This window comes from Loxodonta africana, chromosome 26, assembly GCF_030014295.1.
Source record: "Loxodonta africana isolate mLoxAfr1 chromosome 26, mLoxAfr1.hap2, whole genome shotgun sequence".
NCBI lineage: Eukaryota > Metazoa > Chordata > Mammalia > Proboscidea > Elephantidae > Loxodonta > Loxodonta africana.
The window spans coordinates 7,012,928-7,031,285 of record NC_087367.1 but is presented as its reverse complement, the minus strand read 5'-3'; the positions used below and the strand labels follow the sequence as shown (position 1 = coordinate 7,031,285).

The 18,358-nt window shown below is 43.8% G+C and overlaps 2 protein-coding genes across 5 annotated transcripts in view; both read right to left on the bottom strand.

Moving 5' to 3' along the window:
• The window catches only part of RTN4 (reticulon 4), a 72,364-nt gene that overhangs the window by 1,849 nt on the left and 52,157 nt on the right, over positions 1–18,358 (bottom strand). For all 4 annotated transcript variants that reach the window (XM_064277082.1, XM_064277083.1, XM_064277084.1 and 1 more), the window contains one exon: positions 277–346. In XM_064277082.1, coding sequence (XP_064133152.1) covers positions 277–346 — 70 coding nt within the window. The remainder of the gene's footprint in view (positions 1–276; positions 347–18,358) is intronic.
• Positions 293–18,358, bottom strand: LOC111752692 (fibroin heavy chain-like). Its single transcript, XM_023557219.2, has one exon. It carries the CDS (start codon positions 3,534–3,536, stop codon positions 2,355–2,357), a length of 1,182 nt encoding a protein of 393 aa, XP_023412987.2. The 5' UTR covers positions 3,537–18,358; the 3' UTR covers positions 293–2,354.

Sequence of the window (18,358 nt, the reverse complement as noted above, 5' to 3'; positions counted from 1 at the left end):
TCCCAGCCCACCGACTTCATAAAATACAGGCATACCTGGTTAGTTAGATTTATGACTGTAACACCAAGTAAAGCCCCTCCATCGGTTCACCATTGTTGCTGGAGCAGACTCCAGGAACTGAGGCAGCATTTCAATACACCAAGTTACAGGACCAGCAATGTATTTAACGTACTTCCTCTGCTTTCCCTTACAAGAATATTCTCCACTAAAATGTCTTTGGCAACTGGCACACAATCTATCCTGCGATTTTTCATCCCAATGGTTTGGCATACTTACCCAAAATCAGTAGTGTCAGACCATTGAACAGGGCGCCAACATAGGTGAATACCCACATCAACACGGCAAACTGGGAGAAAAATGACATCAGCCCATTAAGAACATAATTCAGGTAAAGTTTCTTAAGTTTTCAAATAAAAGCATCCCATATATAGGCCAACCTACTAGAGGTTTTTTTTTTTTTACTAGAGGTATATGGAGATTTGCTAAAGTGACATGAATATTTCACTTCTGAGTTACCAGTCTCAGTCCAGAATTTCAGAATCCAAACTACGACGACAGATTTGCTATTTTCTCTGAACCATGCAGGCAGCTGATTCTGTTTTCTCTGAGATGTGAAAAGGTGCCACAAGTATACCTTTTCCCTCCACCTCTAATATCATTTAGCTTTTCCATAGGCGGACAGAAAAGGTATTATGAGAATTAGCTATTAACGATAATTTAAAAGTACTAACAAATTAAGTACCTGAAGACATAATATGAGCTGAAAAATTCAGACATTAAAATCTCCAGACACCTGGATAAACAGTAATGGGGCTGCGGGTGCCTTACTGTCAGAGAAGCTGGGCTTCGGGTACCAAACCTGACCTCCAGCATGGTAACGGGTGAGGCTCTTCCTGCCCAGTAATTTGTGTGTCAACCCTGGGGATGGATGGGGACTCCTCAAACTTACACTCATGTAATAAAACTAACCGTTACTGCTCTTTCAGCCATGGCCTTCTTTATACTTAACACAAATACAGTGCTTATCATGTGCCAGGTACGATTTTAAATGCTTTACAAATATAACCTCAACCTAACAACCATCTGACCTAGGTACTATGATCATTTCTGTAACAGATGCAGACAGTGAAGAACAGAAAAGTTAATAACTTGCCTTGGTCATACTGTCACACTGTTCCCTCCAGGGGCGGGGGACTGCCTAAGCCGCAGTGAACCGACTAAGTCCTCTGACTTTACGTACTCTTGGCCTCAGAATCTGGGATGTCTCTCATCACCAAACAGGCAGCTGGGGAAAGGCTTTGCTTCTAAAAAGTAATTTCACTTTAGAGAAGTCCTCATTTCTTCTTTGTATTTTAGTTTATTGAACAAATGGTTGAACAAGAGAATTTCTAATTTTCTTCCAGCTCTAAGCTTTTGTGACGTCCAATAGTGCCAAGGCTCAACACACGATGTTCAAAGCAGTTCTCGATGACATCTGAGCAGAGTCAGGCTGGCTTTTATGAAACAGCAGCAGCAACTGCCCCCTGCTTCCTATTCAAAGCCTGCGTGTGTCTGGTGGCCACTTTGCCCTATTTAGGGGGTAACAAACATCACTGGGATGCCACCATCTACAGTGACTGTCCAGGCACACACAACACAGGGAAACAGCAAGAGGCACTGGGAGAGGAGCGCCTCGGTTACCTAAAGCAAGGATCAGCAGACGTTTCTGTGAAGGACAGTTTACGGGCCACACAGCATCTCTGTGCCATATTATTCTTTGTTGTTGTTACAACTTTTAAAAACGTAAAAACCATTTTTAGCTCCAAGGCTGTACAAAAACAGGCCATGGGCCAAGTGGGCCACAGGTTGCTGACCCTTGACCTAAAGCACATCTTTCATGTATTCATTCATTCAACAAAATCTGATTGAATGCCTACCGCCAGCTGGGCACTGAGCACTGACAAAGGTGTATAACCTCTAGTGAGTACTTAGGAATAAATCTATCTTGGAATAAGTACCACCAGAACATGCCTTAAAAGCAAGGATGGCAACACTCCGTCTCACATACTTCAGACATGTTATCAGGTGAGATCAGTCCCGGGAGAAGGACATTGTGCTTGGCAAAGTAGAGGGTCAGCAAAAAAGAGAAGACTCAACAAGATGGACTGACACAGTGGCTGCAACAAGGGGCTCCAGCGTAACAAGGATCATGAGGATGACGTGGGACCACGCCGTGTTTCGTTGTTTGTACACAGGGTCACTATGAGTAAGAACCGAATCGAGGGCACCTAACAGCAAGCACACTTATTACAGGTTAGAAACACACTTTGCATTCCTCCACCAACTGTTAGTTCCACAAATAGCAATGCCTGAATTTAACGTTCAACTAAGCAAATGTCAGGCGTTCTCACCAGCTGCACCTGCCAAATGAAAATCCAAAGTGAAGTGCTGCCTTGCTCTCTGCTACTGCCCGGGAGCCCGCAGGCCGGTCTGCACTGCTCTGTCACCGCCCCGGAGCCCACAGGCGGGTCTGCACTGCTCTCAGCCACCGCCCCGGAGCCCACAGGCAGGTATGCACTGCTCTCAGCCACTGGCCCAGAGCCCACAGGCAGGCCTGCAGCACTGCTCCCAGCCACCGCCCCAGAGCCCACAGGCAGGTCTGCACTACTCTCAGCCACCGCCCCGGAGCCCGCAGGCGGATCTGCAGCACTGCTCCCAGCCACTGCCCCGGAGCCCACAGGCAGGTCTGCACTGCTCTCAGCCACCGCCCCAGAGCCCACAGGCAGGCCTGCACTGCTCCCAGCCACCGCCCCAGAGCCCACAGGCGGGCCTGCACTGCTCTCAGCCACCGCCCCGGAGCCCGCAGGCGGATCTGCAGCACTGCTCCCAGCCACTGCCCCGGAGCCCACAGGCAGGTCTGCACTGCTCCCAGCCACCGCCCCGGAGCCCACAGGCGGGCCTGCAGCACTGCTCCCAGCCACTGCCCCGGAGCCCACAGGCAGGTCTGCACTGCTCTCAGCCACCGCCCCGGAGCCCACAGGCGGGCCTGCAGCACTGCTCCCAGCCACTGCCCCGGAGCCCACAGGCAGGTCTGCACTGCTCCCAGCCACTGCCCCAGAGCCCACAGGCAGGTCTGCACTGCTCTCAGCCACCGCCCCGGAGCCCACAGGCAGGCCTGCAGCACTGCTCTCAGCCACCGCCCCGGAGCCCACAGGCAGGCCTGCAGCACTGCTCCCAGCCACCGCCCCAGAGCCCACAGGCAGGTCTGCACTGCTCTCAGCCACGGCCCCGGAGCCCACAGGCAGGTCTGCACTGCTCTCAGCCACCACCCCGGTGCCCGCAGGCGGGCCTGCAGCACTGCTCCCAGCCACCGCCCCGGAGCCCACAGGCGGGCCTGCAGCACTGCTCCCAGCCACCGCCCCGGAGCCCACAGGCAGGCCTGCAGCATGGCTCCCGCTCACACGCCTTTTCCTCTCACAAACTGTCTGCATTCCTGCTGCAGAAGCTAAACGGAACTCCCTCACTTGAGCGAGTTTACTGTAAAGTGACAGAACCATTTCATACACTACCAACCACAAGTTTGAAGGGAAAAGAGTCAACCTCCCACACCGGAGCAGGTGATGCAGCGATGCAGACACCTTACACAACAGAATTCAGACACTAACATGCACAAGCTGACAAAGGTCCCAATCTGGTCACTGCACGGCTGCGGACAAGGGCACTGCAAAGCCCCGTGGGAAGGAGCCCAAGACGCCCACCTAGGCCATCCAGGGGGCCCAAAGGTCACCTGCCTCTTCAAGGACAGTCTTCCTAAAAGCCAGGCGATCCAGAGGCAGAGACCACAGGTAAGTCTCAGTGTGGGGGGCCCAAGCAGGTGATGTAAGGCGTGGGGAAGGCTGGGAGGGGCAGGTGCCTTCTCCCTCCAGCTCCACAGACTGCTGCCACGCAACCACTCCAGGCCAAATGTTGCCAGACCTTCCCATTTCAAAAGAGAAACCAGAAATTCACATTTTTATGTACTATCACAGGAATTTTAAATGCTGCAGCTAAGTTTGGAGAAAATATAAAACTCTGGCAGCCCAAAACAGAAATACTAGATAAGCATTTCCAGAGAGAGCACCAGCAGATGAGAAAGAGGCGGCCGAGAACTAGCATTCCAGCCCCCGCGCAGTTCCTGGAACTGTCACATCACGACAGCAGCTCACGTCTTCCTTTCTGGACATTCACTACGTGACAGCTGCTGTGCTCTGTATGCACGGGGTCAGAGAATTCTCATCAGAACGTCAAAAGTCAAGTACTGCCATTACCCCCACAGGAGAGGAAACCAAGGCGCAGGAGGAGGAAGCAAGTTACAGGACCAGAGGCCGGCCACACGACTAACTAGCGATCTCAGGTTTACCTGACGCCAGAGTCTGCTCTGCTAGACTGTGCAGCCACCCGGAGAGCAACCATTATTAACAGGACTCGTCACCAACGAGCAAGGTACCCAGCACGTGTGCATGGGCAGAAAGAAGGCCAAGAAACAGCCCTTTACAAGAAGCAAACAGGCAGCTCTAATTCCGGACCTACAACTTGAGAGCTAGTCCGCGGCCAACACCATGGAAGGCCGCAGCCACGCGCGCTGACCGCGGGGGCGAAGCTCCTCTCTGGGCAATAACGAGGCCGGGGAAAGGGGCGAAGTGTCCTGAAGGTCTGGTAGACACCAACGGAAAGAGGCAAAGGCCACGCATGTGCGTTCGCTTTCTTCCCAGGAATGAGGAACGAACTCTACGTACCACAGACCTTGTGTAAAGGGCTCTGCAGAGACACACTGGATGCTGTCTCAACCAGGAGGGGCATCTTTAAGGACAGCGGGGAGAAAAGGGGGCGGGAGCACTCCAGAAAGGTGCAGACTTTACTCTGGCGACGCTGACCTCTTCACGACCTCTGCATTCTCAAGTGATCACCTAAGCCTTCTGGTCACCTCCAGAGTCACTGAGGGGCCAGCATCACTATGACTGTCTCCCCATTTTCCCCAGCCCTCTTCCTGTCCAATTTTTCTGCGAGCCAAAGAAATCTGAAAGGGAACTGTCAGAATGTACACGCTAATAACTGAAAAGAGCCTGAGGATGAGATTTTAATGTTATTTTGGGTCAGCTATTTCTGGAGCTCCGGTCTTTTCTGCTCACTTTCAGATTTGATATTTGTGTTCTGGAATATTCTAGAAATTTTCTTATAATTTTAACAAGATAATTTTACACTGAAAGTCACAGAACTATCACGCAGGACAGCCTTTATCATTTCAAGGCCATATAAGAACCTCTGCCTAAGCACCTGGTCCCAGTCCCTTGTAAGTAAAAATTTTAGGCTTCTTTTTGGGATTTGGGATTCCAAAAGGCAGGAACCCTCTAAGAAACCCCAGAGCCTTACTCCGGATGTCCAAAGCTGAGACCAGCAGGGACTGTCATGTGCATTTCTTTTATAATCAGAGGGGCAAAAACACAACTACAACCTAGGGTTTATAGCTTAACACCACAACTTTTTAAAACAGCGATCCTCCAGGCAGTACCTCCAAAAAATTAAACCAAAATTTCAGGGGATGAGACCCCATGGGCCTCTTCTCCCATTCGCCCCCTACAAAACCAAACTCATTGCCGTTGAGTCTATTCCAACTCACAGCAACCCTACAGGACAGAGCAGAACTGCCCCATAGAGTTTCCAAGGAGCGCCTGGTGGATCCCACCTGCCGACGTTTTGGTCAGCAGCCGTAGGCCTTAACCACTGCACCACCAGGGTCTCCCCATCCCCCTACCCCGGTATCAGTACGTTTTATAGCTGCCCAGGTGATTCTTGATGTGCACGTGAGATTGAGGACACTGAGTTTAAAAAACCCTTCCCAAAGACCCCTTAAGAAGTTAACTACAGAAACCAAAGTAAAACTCCTAAAAATCCAAAAATATCTGCCATCGAGTCAGTCCCGACTCATGGCGCCCCCATGTGTCAGAGGAGAACGAACGGTGCTCCAAGGAGTTTTCAATGGCTGATTTTTCAGGAGTCAATCTCTAGGTCTTTCTTCTGAGGCATCTCTGAATGGACTTGAACCTCCAACCTTGCTTAGCAGGGACTCTAAACCTTAACTAGGGGGTTTAAATTTGCTTTAAAAACCATCTCACCGTTTAAGTCTCACAGGTGTTTCTCAGCGTGCACTAGCTTCCTGGGGCAATGAGTGTTAGGTAAACAGGGTTGACTGTTATTCCAGCCTCTTTCTGCAGGTCTTCTCAGAGACGTCAATAAGCTGACACACACCAGACTCCACAAGAAAGCACACGCGGCTTTCTCGACTCAATCTTACCAGCGTGCCTTCCTCCTTCACTCCCCTCTCTTCCCTCTCCCCACCTTACTCCTGGACTCCATCCAACAAACCCACTTCTCGAAACATAACTTTCAGAACAAATCCTGAGGGTTGGTTAAAACATTTAGCTGTGGTGAAATTTTACTACCAAATGTCTGAGGTAAGTCCCACTAAGCAAAATTAGAAACATTTTGTCAGCAATTTTGCCCATACAATTAGATCAGGATCAATCCTTTCGGAAATGAGTTGTTACTCCATCTATCAACACTTACCATCTGTTCTAGGTCTTAGAAGCTTGTAGTTAGCTGCAAAGGAGCAAAATGAATGGAACAACCACGGAGGAACATAAAAGGAGAAATCTGCAGAACACACCTGGTTTTCATTTGCCCACATCAAGCACCAGAGGGAGGCCGAGACCAGGCACACTGACCCCACCATCTCACGTCAGGTCTTTCACAAGCGAGGTGAGCCTCAGGGTTTGGTTACTTCTGTGGTCACATTTGAAAGAACAGGCTCCTTCCCTTACATTGCCCCCCTCCCAAAGGTAATAAGCAAGGAAAAGAAAAAGTTCACATGCTTTTTCAATTTCTGGGGAAGAAGGCTTCAAGTAGAAATAACAGTAATTAAGACCCAAAACCTAGAATTCGTAGATTTTATAAATTTGAAGGCACCAAAGAGAGCTTCCATTTATGAAGATGGTGGGCTACAGGAAAACTTTTTCAAATTTTTGTTTAAAAGGTATTAATTTTAAACTTTACATTTAAATTAAATTTAAGCCACAAAACTTAATTCAATGCCCAAAATAAATTCCACTGTATTTTCTTGAGATGAGGAGGGTTTCCATTTTCCTTGTTAGGAATAATACAAAACCAAAGTAATTTCAATTAAGAGCTGTTCCTATAATTAAAAAAAAAAAAGCATTCATTAACATCACAAGTTCACATGGAAACTGGAAAAACTGTGGCTATTTATTAGAAAATTTTCAGACTTACAATCTAAACACAAGGAAGTGTTTAAAAAAAAGTGTATTACTTTATGTTAAAAAGTAAAAAAAGAAATGGACTTGAAAAATCCATTTTTTGCTTGCTTTAGGGTACAAGAATATCACTTCTACCAGTTGCTGTGGCTAAAAGGCTAAAAACTTAGAGTCCACTTCTTGAAAAAAAATCTTTAAAACATGTTCTCTATAGAAACGAATGCTGCAGGGTGAGCGCAGCCTGTACAGAAGACAGAGATGCCCAAGGGAGCCCCCGACAGAAAGCCAACGCTCTCAGGCATTTTTATAAAGAGCCAAGAGTGATGGAATCAATTTTTTTATTAGCTTCTTTATTTTTCTTTTTTAAAGAGACATTTTAAGCAACTGTTCTGCACTTACATAGTACTCTTGTTCTGTGGAAATAGATGAAATCTGTACTACTCGGACAACAGCATCAGGAAAAGATCTAACCAGTCCCTGAGTGTGTCCAGGAAGACGTTCAGTTACACAATCAGAGCGACCACCTGAATTACCAGGTGCTTCCCATTCACAACCTTTGTGTCGGGAGAAAAAGACACCTGCCTTATTCTTCTGCCCCTTAGTGGCACAGATTCTGAGACCTAAAACGCAAAGTTCATTTTATGTGTTGAAACAACTGTTATTTACGTGGAGCTCTGAATGAATCGCCATCCGGGGACATCACTAAGCAGCTTTCCTTGTTGAGCTCTGTGCCTGCCAAGAAACACTTCTCAGGAAAACCACCCAACTGAGCTTTCTTCTTCTTTTATTTTTCTTTTCAAAAGTATCCCTAATCCTTAAGGAGAAAAAGTAGCAACTGTAATTCTAACGCAAGTTTTCATTTTTTAATATTAAGGAGCAAAGTATGTTTTAAAAATACAAGAAAACTTCATAAAAATAAAGTGTTTCAGAAAGTAAATCCATTTCCTTATGTGTCGTTATTTTCAAACTAGAAAAGTCATCCAAGACAAGAAACCCATCAAGTTTAGCTTCTCTCAGTCATTTATGCTAGCTTCCCGTGAATAACGTAATTACTTTTAAAAGTCTATAGTAATTTAAAAAGATTAGAAAAAGAGATGATTTTTTATCTCATAAAAGTAATTTATTCATAAAATGTCCTCACAGCCTATTTCAAACATCTATGCAAAGCAGAGATTTAAAAGGTTTCTTAAGTATCCAACCAGGCCTCCTCTGACATTTTATTTTTTCCCTCCTCTGGGCTCTGACCAACCATTCCACACCTACACAACCATCCTCACAATAACAGACCATGTATGAAAGGCAGTAAACTCTGAAAGGCAACTAAAGTAGAAACTTTGACCTGAAACGTGCAGAAACTGGCACACAGCACATCATTTTGAGATCAAACTGTCTTATTCTCTTTTTAAACAGAAGTCTTCAAAAGTGCCTCTTCTCTCAAAAGAAAAAGGCATGTTTGTTAGATTATGGACATACAGCCGCCTTGGCAGCCACAGTGGACTATATGAAGGATGACTTCTTGCCTACATCTGCTGCTGTAGAAAAAGGCATGTTTGTTAGATTACGGACATACAGCCACCTTGGCAGCCACAGTGGACCCATACGAAGGATGACTTCTTCCTTACGTCTGCCGCCGTATTTACCGAGTTTAAAAACAATGACTCTCTCCCCATCGGCTTCAAGACGCTTTTGTGTTTAAGTCACCTCTCCCCCATCCGTCAGCTACACTCAGAGATGGCCCTTTGCTGTCAGTGTTTCTTCTCCATCAATTCCCACTGTCCCCCCATCTTACAAGGCAGTAGTACCCCCTCCTCAGTGGTTGTCACTGTCCCATCCCTGCAGCCAGGCTCCAGAGAGCAAATACCACTTCAATGAAAGGAGCTGGTTTCTTCCAGGACCCACATGTACAGGTTCAATTCCATTTACCCAAAAACCAAAACCAAACAAACCCATTGCCGAGTGGATTCCAACTCATAGTGACCCTACAGGACAGAGTAGAACTGCCCCACAGGGTTTCCAAGGAGCAGCTGGTGGATCTAAACCGCTGACCTTTTGGTTAGCAGCTGAGCTCTTAACCACTGCATCACCAGAGCTCCAATTCCACTTAACTCTATTTTTTATTTGCTTCCTTTTGAAACTAATTAATAAAACATGGCAAATAACACAAAAATAACACAATCAGGATATTTTCTTTAGAGACTGACATCAGATCATTTTAAAGCCCTATATAGAATAAGTCACTAAATGCAACCACTCTACACAAGAGATATTAAATGAGAAGAAGGACACTAAACTGTTTACCACTGATTTGTAAGTAACTGAGGTTCCAAGTCTCAAATAAAACAAGAGAACCACATGACTAAAAATAATGTATCATCTACTGGTTTATAAAGGCTTTGCTTGTTAAAAGCATTTAACCCTATTCCGACCAGCTCAGAAACCGTTTAACTGAGTCTAAAGGTCCAACCCTACCATGCGACAGCCTGGCTTAGTGGTGCCAATCTCTTGGAAAAGAGAAACACGACAAGCACCACCACACTGCCCTCCCGCCCAGGCCGCTGTAGGAGTCGACAGGCACCAGCACACAGAACACACACGGTCCGTTCCACCTGCAGGACAGCGCGCACTCACGTTCCTGTGCCGGAGCCAAGTCCCCCGCTGTGGCTCAGGGCTTGCTCCGAGTCAGTCTGAACTTAGGGAGAGCTGGATGCAAAGTCGGACAGTAACCCCACTCTGTAGAGCACGCGCCATAAATGAAGAAAAACTTCCGGCGGTCACCAACTGAAGGTCAGCTGGGATGTCAGAATATATAAACACTCCAAGAAAGAGCTCAAGACAGAAAATAGCTTCTGTTTGTGTGTGAATCACACAACAAACTGAGAAATGAAGTGCTAGACTCTAAGGCAAAGCCAAGCAGATTAAATCTCCTGTGTATTAAATCTATTAGATTATCTTTATTCTTACTGTCAAAATACCCTTCATTTTTAACCTTTATGATTTCCAAAACTGTGAATTTATAATCTATTATTTTCCTTTATAAAGGAACAGCACTGAGGCGGGGCCGAGATGGCTGACTAGGTAGAAGCTATCTCCTATCCCTCTTGCAACAAAGACTCAGAAAAACAAGTGAACTGATCACATACATGACGATCTACGAACCCTGACCATCAAACACAGATCTAAAGAGTTGACCTGAGTGACAGAGACTGAGAACAAGCAACCACGGGGAAGCAGCGACTGTTTTCGGAGCCTGGAGCCAGCGTCCTCGTCAGAAAACCTTGGCACCGGGCTTTGGACCAGGCGCAGGGGAGCTGAGCACAGCATCCTGAGACAGTGCAAACACGGGTCGCAGCCCTACCCCCCAGAAGTGACCTCGGGGGAAGCCCAGCCAGTGCACGCAGGCAGCGCAGCAACGCAGCCGACAGGAGAAGTCACCGGGAGGCAGCGACTGGTTTTGGAGCATGGAGTGCGGCATCCCAGCCGGGGAACCTTGGCGCTGGGCTTTGGACTGGGAGCGGAGGAACTAACCACGGCTTCTGAGACAGCGCAAGCACAGGACGCGGCCTGACCCTCGGGGGCAATCTCTACCCAGCCAGCGCATACAGTCGACTCGCCCCTCAGGAATCTCAGATAAAACAGTCCTCACCAAGCAAGATACGTAACTTTGTCTATATTCCGGGGTGCTACTCTCTCCTATCTGTCTGATCCCTCCCCTCCCCTTCCCAGGCGGCTTCATTAACATTGGAATTTCCTGAGCCAGAGAGTGAAGTACGCTGCATTTTTGTTTTGTTTTGTTTTTTTTGGTCTTTTCCTAACCCATTCTCCTGGCCTGAGAGAAGCAGCTACAAAAAACCCAGGGACCAAAAATCCTTCCCTGACTTCCTGAAATTGGACTAAAACAGAACCAGCTCCAGCCAAGCATATGAGATCCACAGTCTAGGGCTTTAATCCCTACAGGCAACAAAGTGGCTATTATAATGCAAAGGCAATTCTGATAGGGATCTGACTGTAATTGTTTTAGCGGATTACTGGAAAGACAAGTTTCCCAGGTCTGATATCTCTGTGTATTCAACAGAGCCCTCACTGACCCACAACAGGGAACTGAGGGCTGAAGCTCCCCCCAGACCACCTAGCCTCCTGCCTTAGGGGTCTAAGGAGGGTGACACCTACCAATCTGTAGAGGTACACGCATTGGGTGCCTAAGGTACAGCTGCAGAGCCCACCTACCAAAGTGCTTTAGGAATAGAGACACACCTACCTCACTAGCACTTGGGGGAAGCCTGTCAGCATCCTGCCCCCCTGGAGTGTGAACCCCAGCTGCTACTAGAATCTGGTGCACACAACTATCAGCACTACTTCTCTAGGTGGATAGGTGACAGTCTGCACCACACACTTGATGACCCAAAATCAGATTCTACTCAAGAATAGTGAATGGACTCTTAGGCTTATATATCTGGTGACAGCCCAAACCAGCTGGTAATAGGACATAAGTGATTCAAGGGCTATAACAGTCAAGACAGTGCAATCCAGTAGCCCATTTACGTATATGGGAAAGAAAACAAAACAAGATAAGACTCAGTGAGCAAATATAGAATAAATCACTACAATATCTTAGAGATGGCTCGGAGACAGCAGTCGATATCAAACCACATAAAGAAGCAGACCATGATTGCTTCTACAACTCCCCAAAATAAAGAATCAAAATCTTTCCCAAATGAAGATACAATCCTGGAATTGCCAGATGTAGAATATAAAAAACTAATTTACAGAATGCTTCAAGACATCGGGGAAGACCTCAGAAATGAAATAAGGCAATCTACAGAAAAAGCCAAGGAACACACTGATAAAGCAGTTGAAGAAATCAAAAAGATTATTCAAGAACATAGTGGAAAAATTAATAAGCTGCAAGAATCCACAGAGAGATAGCATTCAGAAATCCAAAAGATTAACAGTAAAATTATAGAATTAGACAACTCAATAGGAAGTCAGAGGAGCAGAATCGAGTAATTGGAATGCAGAGTGGGGTACCCGGAGGATAAGGGAATTGACACCAATATAGCTGAAAAAAAAATCAGATAAAAGAATTAAAAAAAAATAAAGAAACCCTAAGAATCATGTAGGACTCTATCAAGAAGAATAACTTACGTGTGATTGGAGTTCCAGAACAGGGAGGGATAACAGAAAATACAGAGAAAATAGCTGAAGATCTGTTGGCAGAAAACTTCCCTGACATCATGAAAGACAAAAGGATATCTATCCAAGATGCTCATCGAACCCCATATAAGATTGATCCAAAAAGAAAATCACCAAGACATATTATCATCAAATGTGCCAAAACCAAAGATAAAGAGAAAATTTTAAAAGCAGCCAGGGGTAAAAGAAAGGTCTCCTACAAAGGAGAATCAATAAGAATAAGTTCAGACTACTCAGCAGAAACCATGCAGTCAAGAAGGCAATGGGATGACATATATAGAGCACTGAAGGAGAAAAACTGCCAGCCAAGGATCATAAATCCAGCAAAACTCTCAAATATGAAGGTGAAATTAAAACATTTACAGATAAACACAAGCTTAAAGAATTTGCAAAAACCAAACCAAAGCTATAAAAAAAAAATACTAAAGGAAATTGTTTGGTCAGAAAATCAATAATATCACATACCAGCATAACACAAGGTCACAGAACAGAACATCCTGATATCAACTCAAAAAGGGAAATCACAAAAACAAATTAAGCTTAATTGTAAAAGGGGAAAAAAATGTTCAAAACAGGGAATCATTGAAGTTAATATGTAAAAGATCACAATAATCAAAAAGAGGGACTAAATACAGGAGGCACAGAACTGCCATATGGAGAGGAAAACAAGGAGATATAGGACAATATAAGTTAGGTTTTTACTTAGAAAAATAGGGGTAAATATTAAGGTAACCACAAAGAGGTATAACAACTCCATAACTCAAAATAAAAACCAAGAAAAACATAATGACTCAGCAAACATAAATTCAACTACTACGAAAATGAGGAACACACAATTTACAAAGAAAAACGTCTCAGCACAGAAAAGTGGAAAAATGAAATTGTCAACAACACACACAAACAGGCATCAAAATGACAGCACTAAGCACATTCTTATCAATAATTACACTGAATGTAAATGGACTAAATGCACCAATAAAGAGACAGAGTCTCAGACTGGATAAAGAAACACGATCTGTCTATATGCTGCCTACAAGAGACACACCTTAGACTTAGAGACACAAACTAAAACTCAAAGGATGGAAAAAAATATATCAAGCAAACGACAAGCAAAAAAGAGCAGGAGTAGCAATATTAATTTTTGAAAAAATAGACTTTAAAGTTAAATCCACCACAAAGGATAAAGAAGGACACTACATAATGATTAAAGGGACAATTGACCAGGGAAGAAATAACCATATTAAATATTTATGCACCCAATGACAGGGCTGCAAGATACATAAAACAAACTTTAACAGAATTGAAAAGTGACATAGACACCTCCACAATTATAGTAGGAGACTTCAACACACCACTTTTGGAGAAGGACAGGACTTCCAGTAAGAAGCTCAATAGAGACACGGAAGACCTAATTGCTACAATGAACCAACTTGACCTCATAGACTCATACAGAACACTCCACCCAACAGCTGCAAAGTATACTTTTTTTTCTAGCGCACATGGAACATTCTCTAGAATAGACCACATATTAGGTCATAAAACAAACCTTTGCAGAATCCAAAACATTGAAATATTACAAAGTATCTTCTCAGACCACAAGGCCATAAAAGTGGAAATCAATAACAGAAAAATCAGGGAAAAGAAATCAAATACTTGGAAACTGAACAATATCCTGCTCAAAAAAGACTGGGTTATATAAGACATCAAGGAGGGAATAAGGAAATTCATAGAATGCAACGAGAATGAAAATACTTCCTATCAAAACCTCTGGGACACAGCAAAAGCAGTGCTCAGAGGTCAACTTGTATCGATAAATGCACACATACATAAAGACGAAAGAGCCAAAATCAGAGAACTGTCCCTACAACTTGAGCAAATAGAAAGCGAGCAACAAAAGAATCCATTAGGCACCGGAAGAAAACAAATAATAAAAATTAGAGCTGAACTAAATGAATTAGAGAACAGAAAAACAATGGAAAGAACTAACAAAGCCAAAAGCCGGTTCTTTGAAAAAATTAACGAAATTGATAAACCATTGGCCAGACTGACTAAAGAAATACAGGAAAGGAAACAAATAACCTGAATAAGAAACGAGATGGGCCATATCACAACAGACCCAACTGAAATTAAAAAAATCGTATCAGATTATTACGAAAAATTGTACTCTAACAAATTTGCAAACCTAGAAGAAAAGGATGAATTCCTAGAAAAACACTACCTACCTAAACTAACATAATCAGAAGTAGAACAACTAAATAGACCCATAACAAAAAAAGAGACTGAAAAGGTAATCAAAACACTCCCAACAACAACAAAAAAAAACCCTGGCCCAGACAGCTTCACTGCAGAATTCTACCAAACTTTCAGAGAAGAGTTAACACCACTACTACCAAAGGTATTTCAAAGCATAGAAAATGATGGAATACTACCTAACTCATTCTATGAAGCCACCATATCCCTGATACCAAAACCAGGTAAAGACACCACAAAAAAAGAAAATTACAGACCTATATCCCTCATGAACATAGATGCAAAAATCCTCAACAAAATTCTAGCCGATAGAATTCAACAACATATCAAAAAAATAATCCACCACGACCAAGTGGGATTCATACCAGGTATGCAAGGTTGGTTTAATATTAGAAAAACCATTAACGTAATCCACCATATAAATAAAAGACAAAAACCACATGATCTTATCAACTGACTAGGTCTAACACCCATTCATGATAAAAACTCTCAGCAAAATAGAAATTGGAGGAAAATTCCTCAACATAATAAAGGGCATCTATACAAAGCCAACAGCCAACATCATTCTAAATGGAGAGAGCCTGAAAGCATTTCCCTTGAGAATGGGAACCAGACAAGGGTGCCCTTTATCACTGCTCTTATTCAACATTGTGCTAGAGGTCCTAGCCAGAGCAATTAGGCTAGACAAAGAAATAAAGGGCATCCGGATTGGCAAGGAAGAAGTAAAATTATCTCCATTTGCAGATGACATGATCTTATACACAGAAAACCCTAAGGAATCCTCCAGAAAACTACTGAAACTAAGAGAAGAGTTTGGCAGAGTCTCAGGTTATAAGAGAAACATACAAAAATCACTCGGATTCCTCTGCATCAACAAAAAAACATCGAAGAGGAAATCACCAAATCAATACCATTCACAGTAGCCCCCAAGAAGATAAAATACTTAGGAATAAATCTTACCAAAGATGTACAAGACCTATACAAACAAAACTACAAAGTACTAGTGCAAGAAACTAAAAAGGACCTACATAAGTGGAAAAACTTACCTTGCTCATGGATAGGAAGACTTAACATAGTAAAAATGTCTATTTTACCAAAAGCCATCTAGACAGACAATGCACTTCCGATCCAAATTCCAATGACATTTTTTAATGTGATGGAGAAACAAATCACCAACTTCATATGGAAGGGAAAGAAGCCCCGGATAAGTAAAGCATTACTGAAAAAGAAGAAGAAAGTGGGAGGCCTCACTCTACCTGATTTCAGAACCTATTATACAGCCACAGTAGTCAAAACAGCCTGGTACTGGTACAACAACAGCCACATAGACCAATGGAACAGAATTGAGAACCCAGATATAAATCCATCCACGTATGAGCAGCTGATATTTGACAAAGGCCCAGTGTCAGTTAACTGGGGAAAAGATAGTCTTTTTAACAAATGGTGCTGGCATAACTGGATATCCATCTGCAAAAAAATGAAACAGGACCCATACCTCACACCATACACAAAAACTAACTCCAAGTGGATCAAAGACCTAAACATAAAGACTAAAACGATAAAAATTATGGAAGAAAAAATACGGACAACGTTAGGAGCCTTAATACAAGGCATAAACAAAATACAAAACATTACTAAAAATGACGAAGAGAAACCAGGTAACTGGGAGCTCCTAAAAATCAAACACCTATGCTCATCTAAAGACTTCACCAAAAGAGTAAAAAGACCACCTACAGATTGGAAAAAAATTTTCAGCTATGACATCTCCGACCAGCGCTTCATCTCTAAAATCTATACAATTCTGTTAAAACTCAACCACAAAAAGACAAACAACCCAATCAAAAAGTGGGCAAAGGATATGAACACGCACTTCACTAAAGAAGGTATTCAGGCAGCTAACAGATACATGAGAAAATGCTCTCGATCATTAGCCATTAGAGAAATGCAAATTAAAACTACGATGAGATTCCATCTCACTCCAACAAGGCTGGCATTAATCCAAAAAACACAAAATAATAAATGTTGGAGAGGCTGCGGAGAGACTGGAACTCTCATACGCTGCTGGTGGGAATGTCAAATGGTACAACCACTTTGGAAATCTACCTGGCATTTTCTTAAAAAGTTAGAAATAGAACTACCATACAACCCAGAAATCCCACTCCTCGGAATATACCCTAGAGAAATAAGAGCCTTTACACAAACAGATATATGCACACCCATGTTTATTGCAGCTCTGTTTACAATAGCAAAAAGCTGGAAGCAACCTAGGTGTCCATCAACGGATGAATGGTTAAATAAATTGTGTTATACTCACACAATGGAATACTACGCATTGATAAAGAACAGTGAGGAATCTGTGAAACATTTCATAACATGGAGGAACCTGGAAGGCATTATGCTGAGTGAAATTAGTCAGAGGCAAAAGGACAAATATTGTATAAGACCACTATTATAAGATCTTGAGAAATAGTCTAAACTGAGAAGAACACATTCTTTTGTGGTTACGAGAGAGGGGAAGAAAGGAGGGTGGGAGAGGGTTATTTACTGATTAGTTAGTAGACAAGAACTACTTTAGGTGAAGGGAAGGACAATACTCAATACAGGGAAGGTCAGCTCAACTGGACTGGACAAAAAGCAAAGAAGTTTCCAGGATAAACTGAATGCTTCGAAGGTCAGCGGAGCACGGGCAGGGGTTTGGGGACTATGGCTTAAGGGGACTTCTAAGTCAATTGGCAAAATAATTCTATTATGAAAACATTCTGCATCCCACTTTGAAATGTGGCGTCTGGGGTCTTAAATGCTAACAAGCGGCCATCTAAGATGCATCAATTGGTCTCAACCCACCTGGATCAAAGGAGAATGAAGAACACCAAGGTCACACGATAACTATGAGTCCAAGAGACAGAAAGGGCCACAGGAACCAGAGACTTACATCATCCTGAGATCAGAAGAACTAGATGGTGCCCAGCCACAACCGATGGCTGCGCTGACAGGGAGCACAACAGAGAACCCCTGAGGGAGCAGGAGAACAGTGGGATGCAGACCCCAAATTCTCATAAAAAGGCCAGACTTTATGGTCTGACCGAGACTAGAAGAATCCCGGCGGTCATGGTCCCCAAACCTTCTGTTGGCCCAGGACAGGAACCATTCCCAAAGACAACTCATCAGACACGGAAGGGACTGGACAATGGGTTGGAGAGAGATGCTGATGAAGAGTGAGCTACTTGTATCAGGTGGACACTTGAGACTGTTGGCGTCTCCTGTCTGGAGGGGAGATGGGAGGGTAGAGAGGGTTAGAAACTGGCAAAACAGTCATGAAAGGAGAGACTGGAAGGAGGGAGCGGGCTGACTCATTAGGGGGAGAGTAAATGGGAGTCTGTAGTAAGGTGTATATAAGCTTTTATGTGACAGACTGACTTGACTTGTAAACTTTCACTTAAAAAAAAAAAATTAAAGCACAATAAAAATTATTAAAAAAAAAAAAAAGGCATAGCACTTTGCTTTGTCCTAAGTATTTGACTGTTAGATTCTGGATTTCGGAACACAAGTTTACAGCAACGTGATTTAATCATGTTTTTTATCATTTACTTGAATGTAAGTTCTGGATATGTTAAAAACGCAAAACAGAATAA

Bases quoted from the DNA above. Each gene is read 5' to 3' on its own strand.
- LOC111752692 (XM_023557219.2), bottom strand. From the start codon at position 3,536: ATGGTTCTGTCACTTTACAGTAAACTCGCTCAAGTGAGGGAGTTCCGT.